Source organism: Diaphorina citri, unplaced genomic scaffold (genome assembly GCF_000475195.1).
Source record: "Diaphorina citri unplaced genomic scaffold, Diaci psyllid genome assembly version 1.1 scaffold5941, whole genome shotgun sequence".
In the NCBI taxonomy this organism is placed as follows: Eukaryota; Metazoa; Arthropoda; class Insecta; order Hemiptera; family Psyllidae; genus Diaphorina; species Diaphorina citri.
Window position 1 is genome coordinate 1 of NW_007383317.1, and position 5,833 is coordinate 5,833.

Here is a 5,833-nt window from a genome sequence, read left to right on the forward strand (position 1 = left end):
GATTTTTTTTTTTTTTTTTTTTTTCCAGAAAAGCCATGCCAGTATGACTTTTGTGTTTGATAGCCAAAAGAAACATCTAGTTACATCTCAGACCGGAGGGAATTTTTCTCAAAATCAATATGAAGAATGTCTGATCAGATGTAGAGAAGCTAGTGAACATATATTCAAATATTACAAGCAAGTTGTTCAGAAATATGCACCTGTTATCTAAATTACCAGACAAGCATATCATTACTATAACACTCATATTGAATTTATAATCCCTTTGAGATCACGAAGGGCATTGAACTTAGAGTGAATAAGGTCATTCACCTTTGAGCTTTAATGATCTTCTGAAATGCATTTTAAATACAACCATTATCTTCATAATTCAGTGAACTGTATACCACACACACGAAACCGAAAGTGTCTTTTTTGTCCCTCAAAGGCTCATAATTTATGATGTATATGTTATTCTTTACCAAATTTCATCAAAATCGTAGGTACTCGAGAGTTATGTATGTTGAAACAGACAGACAACGTAAATGAATATTTTGTCAAATTAAAACTTCATAATTTATGATGTATATGTTATTCTTTGCCAAATTTCATCAAAATCGTAGGTACTCGAGAGTTATGTATGTTGAAACAGACAGACAACGTAAATGAATATTTTGTCAAATTAAAACTTTTGATTCACTTCGTCTGTTTTCATATTTCCATCAATGAAACAATTTTGTAGCCAGCCTAGTTAGCTTAGCGTGTCTGCCTTGTAAGCGCTGGGTTGCAGGTTCGATTCCCGCCCGGGCAGATTTTATCCTAAATAGATAAGGTTCGTTCTCGGAACGGCTGGCTTTTTCCTATCCTGTCTTCTTTCTCTTCGCCTTCGGGACGATAAAACCTTGGCACTTGCTGTTCCCTCTCAGATCACTCCAGAATAAAAACCTTGTGTTCCGCGCGGGAGGATTTTATCTTGAACAGATAAGGTTCGCTCTCGGAACGCCTGTCTTCCTTCTGGTATTTTTTATGAAACTTATGAGCCAACCCAGAAGGAATTACAACTTTGTAGAAATAGCCAGTTTTGTATGCAAAATTTGATGTCCCAAAATAAAACAAAATGTCTTGCAACATTTGAGTTTTAACAATACCTTCATATTTATTTATACTTAGATCAACGATCATAATAATTTCAACATAATTTTTTTTTCTTTATAGATTCCTTTCACAAGAGCTTATATTTGATGTAATATTAACAATGAAGAAAAACAGTTGACAATGAAATAAATAATGAAACTTATGAGCCAACCCAGAAGGAATTACAACTTTGTAGAAATAGCCAGTTTTGTATGCAAAATTTGATGTCCCAAAATAAAACAAAATGTCTTGCAACATTTGAGTTTTAACAATACCTTCATATTTATTTATACTTAGATCAACGATCATAATAATTTCAACATAATTTTTTTTCTTTATAGATTCCTTTCACAAGAGCTTATATTTGATGTAATATTAACAATGAAGAAAAACAGTTGACAATGAAATAAATACTATGTGTTCACTCTACTGGGTAAAGTTGAAAACACATTATTTTCATCTTCATAATACTTACAATAAAATTGTACCTGTTACAATGCTACTTGGCAGAAGTACATAGTCATCCCGTTTTAACAAAATGAATTACAAAAAAGTAAGGCAGTCTTATTTGATAAATGATTGGTAAGGTATGATGATATAACTACTTGTAATATTCCTTCTCGTATGTACTATGTTATCTACCTATTGGTAATACACATTCTTTATCACAGGATTTTCTCCTTAAAAAAAAACTTTATAGATTCCTTTCACAAGAGCTTATATTTGATGTAATATTAACAATGAAGAAAAACAGTTGACAATGAAATAAATATGGTAGTAGATGGAATTTGACAGGGCTTTGATTCTCCATCCAGAGATACATCAACAGAATTTACTTGATCAGACAAATTATTACCATACCTATCTTGCTGACTGGACTCAATGATTGAAACACTAATATCTGAAGATACAGAAGGATCCTCTCTATTGACATTTGACGGTAGATCATCACTGTGACTGATAGGGTTCAACACTTCAAGAAGATCTCCATCGGTAGTAGATGGAATTTGACAGGGCTTTGATTCTCCATCCAGAGATACATCAACAGAATTTACTTGATCAAGTCACAAATTTTTGGGACCCCTACTTCACGAAACTTTTCTTTTAAAATTGTATCATTTTGAAAATCAATTAATTCCAGTTGCAGAGAGGCTGGAGCTTGCGGGCCGCACAATTTGACCAGGCGGGCCGCCACTTTGACATGCCTGTTCAAACAGCTTAATCAGTTTTTAAATAGAAAGCCTCTAAAAAATAACAAAACCTCTTTTTTTCTCATAGGGTTAAGAAAATCAATGATCAAGGAGGGCTTGGTCAGTCCAATGATAACATTGATAACACACTTGCTTGTTATGCAGAAGGTTTCATGTTCGCTGGTAAACCAGGTTTTTGAATCTTTTCAACATGCCCAATAAAAGGTTTTTTATCATGTTTAATTTCCTCAAGATTAGGAATTACTTGTGATTGTTCAGATGCTAAATTAGATTTTGGAAACATGTTCTGACTATCATGTGTATCTTTAAGATCAAGGAGGGCTTGGTCAGTCCAATGATAACATATTGATAACACACTTGCTTGTTATGCAGAAGGTTTCATGTTCAATGCCCACTATCAACATTATTATTATTGCAACCAACATGAGCTTTTTTTTTTTAGGTCAGGAAAATCAATGATCAAGGAGGGCTTGGTCAGTCCAATGATAACATTGATAACACACTTGCTTGTTATGCAGAAGGTTTCATGTTCAATGCCCACTATCAACATTATTATTATTATTGCAACCAACATGAGCTTTTTTTTTAGGTCAGTTTGTATCTTTACTATCACTGTCTATAGTTGAGAGCACATCTAGCCCCTTCTCCATATATTTTATTTCTGGTTGCTCAGCACCAAACCTATGTTGTATTTGAGGTTGGTTCACAACTACATTTGGTACATTTTGAGGCTTTGCTTCATATTGTTTGTTGGTATGTTCCTTTGTAGGTAGTTTCATTCTGTTTGTTGCATCTTTTTTATTGTTGCTCAAACTAGTCCTTGAAGCAACATTATTTTGAATGTCATCTTGTCTTTCAGAAAATATGGTACATTTTGAGGCTTTGCTTGATATTGTTTGTTGATATGTTCCTTTGTAGATAGTTTCATTCTGTTTGTTGCATCTTTTTTATTGTTGCTCAAACTAGTCCTTGAAGCAACATTATTTTGAATGTCATCTTGTCTTTCAGTATCAGTTTTCAATACATAAATTGTGTTTTCTTTTCCTTCTGTACCAGATTCCAATACATTGGTTGTGTCATCTTTTCCTTCTTTATTGAATTCTGGTGCATCAGTTGTGTTAACTTTTCCTTCTTTATCAGATTCTGATACATTAGTTGTGTTAACTTTTCCTTCTTTATTGGATTCTGGTGCATCAGTTGTGTTAACTTTTCCTTCTTTATTGGATTCTGGTACATTAGTTGTGTTAACTTTTACTTCATTATTAGATTCTGGTACGTTAGTTGTGTTAACTTTTCCTTCTTTATCAGATTCTGATACATTAGTTGTGTTAACTTTTCCTTCTTTATTGGATTTTGGTGCATCAGTTCCATTTTCTTCCTTCAACTTATCAAAGTAAACTGATGTTTCATTTTTATCTTCAAACAATTCTTGGATTTTATATTTTTCTACATTATGTTCCAATAGTTTTTTCTCACACATGTACAACTTGCCTTTGATAATATTGTCACATTTTCTTATGCTTAAACAGTTCAACATGAGAAGGAATAAAAGAAATAATACTACATTTAGTAAAATTATTGAACTGTCATTTAATATTATGTAATCTGACAGGTTATTCACTGCTAAATTTTTGACCTCTGTCCAAGTGTCATACAGAAATGAGGAATCAGTTTCTTCTGTTAGAAAATGTTTGGTTGGAGAATCTGGTAAACCAGGTTTTTGAATCTTTTCAACATGCCCAATAAAAGGTTTTTTATCATGTTGAATTTCCTCAAGATTAGGAATTACTTGTGATTGTTCAGATGCTAAATTAGATTTTGGAAACATGTTCTGACTATCATGTGTATCTTTACTATCACTGTCTATAGTTGAGAGCACATCTAGCCCCTTCTCCATATATTTTATTTCTGGTTGCTCAGCACCAAACCTATGTTGTATTTGAGGTTGGTTCACAAGAAAATATGGTACATTTTGAGGCTTTGCTTGATATTGTTTGTTGATATGTTCCTTTGTAGATAGTTTCATTCTGTTTGTTGCATCTTTTTTATTGTTGCTCAAACTAGTCCTTGAAGCAACATTATTTTGAATGTCATCTTGTCTTTCAGTATCAGTTTTCAATACATAAATTGTGTTTTCTTTTCCTTCTGTACCAGATTCCAATACATTGGTTGTGTCATCTTTTCCTTCTTTATTGAATTCTGGTGCATCAGTTGTGTTAACTTTTCCTTCTTTATCAGATTCTGATACATTAGTTGTGTTAACTTTTCCTTCTTTATTGGATTCTGGTGCATCAGTTGTGTTAACTTTTCCTTCCTTATCAGATTCTGGTACATCAGTTGTGTTAAGATTTCCTTCTTCATTAGATTCTGTTACATTGGTTGGGGTATCTTTTTGTTCTTTACCAGTTTCTGATACATTAGTTGTGTTATCCTTTTCTCCTTTACCAGTTTCTGATACATTAGTTGTGTTATCCTTTTCTCCTTTACCAGTTTCTGATACATTAGTTGTGTTATCCTTTTCTCCTTTACCAGTTTCTGATACATTAGTTGTGTTATCCTTTTCTCCTTTACCAGTTTCTGATACATTAGTTGTGTTATCCTTTTCTCCTTTACCAGTTTCTGATACATTAGTTGTGTTATCCTTTTCTCCTTTACCAGTTTCTGATACATTAGTTGTGTTATCCTTTTCTCCTTTACCAGTTTCTGATACATTAGTTGTGTTATCCTTTTCTCCTTTACCAGTTTCTGATACATTAGTTGTGTTATCCTTTTCTCCTTTACCAGTTTCTGATACATTAGTTGTGTTATCCTTTTCTCCTTTACCAGTTTCTGATACATTAGTTGTGTTATCCTTTTCTCCTTTACCAGTTTCTGATACATTAGTTGTGTTATCCTTTTCTCCTTTACCAGTTTCTGATACATTAGTTGTGTTATCCTTTTCTCCTTTACCAGTTTCTGATACATTAGTTGTGTTATCCTTTTCTCCTTTACCAGTTTCTGATACATTAGTTGTGTCTTAGTTGTGTTAACTTTTCCTTCTTTATTGGATTCTGGTGCATCAGTTGTGTTAACTTTTCCTTCTTTATTGGATTCTGGTGCATCAGTTGTGTTAACTTTTCCTTCTTTATCAGATTCTGGTACATTAGTTGTGTTAACTTTTCCTTCTTTATCAGATTCTGGTATATTAGTTGTGTTAACTTTTCCCTCTTTATCAGATTCTGGTACATTAGTTGGGTTTACTTTTCCTTCCTTATCAGATTCTGGTACATCAGTTGTGTTAAGATTTCCTTCTTTATTAGATTCTGTTACATTGGTTGGGGTATCTTTTTGTTCTTTACCAGTTTCTGATACATTAGTTGTGTTATCCTTTTCTCCTTTACCAGTTTCTGATACATTAGTTGTGTTATCCTTTTCCCCTTTACCAGTTTCTAATACATTAGTTGTGTTATCCTTTTCTCCTTTACCAGTTTCTGATACATTAGTTGTGTTATCCTTTTCTCCTTTACCAG

The 5,833-nt window shown here is 32.9% G+C and overlaps 1 protein-coding gene and 1 long non-coding RNA gene across 2 annotated transcripts; both read right to left on the reverse strand.

The window, feature by feature from the left end:
* Positions 1–2: 2 nt before the first annotated feature.
* LOC113472528 lies at positions 3–1,258 on the reverse strand. Its single transcript, XR_003394801.1, has 2 exons — positions 549–1,258; positions 3–428 (listed from the first exon to the last, which is right to left on the reverse strand). It is a non-coding gene; the product is annotated as an uncharacterized LOC113472528 (long non-coding RNA).
* A 1,202-nt stretch (positions 1,259–2,460) lies between these two features.
* Positions 2,461–5,339, reverse strand: LOC113472530 (uncharacterized protein DDB_G0290685-like; the record flags this gene model as incomplete). The annotated part of the gene is made up of 3 exons (XM_026832308.1): positions 2,461–2,627; positions 2,926–3,171; positions 4,419–5,339. Coding segments are annotated over 3 exons (1,334 nt in total), but the record flags the coding sequence as incomplete, so codon positions are not given.
* Between the last annotated feature and the right edge of the window lie 494 nt (positions 5,340–5,833).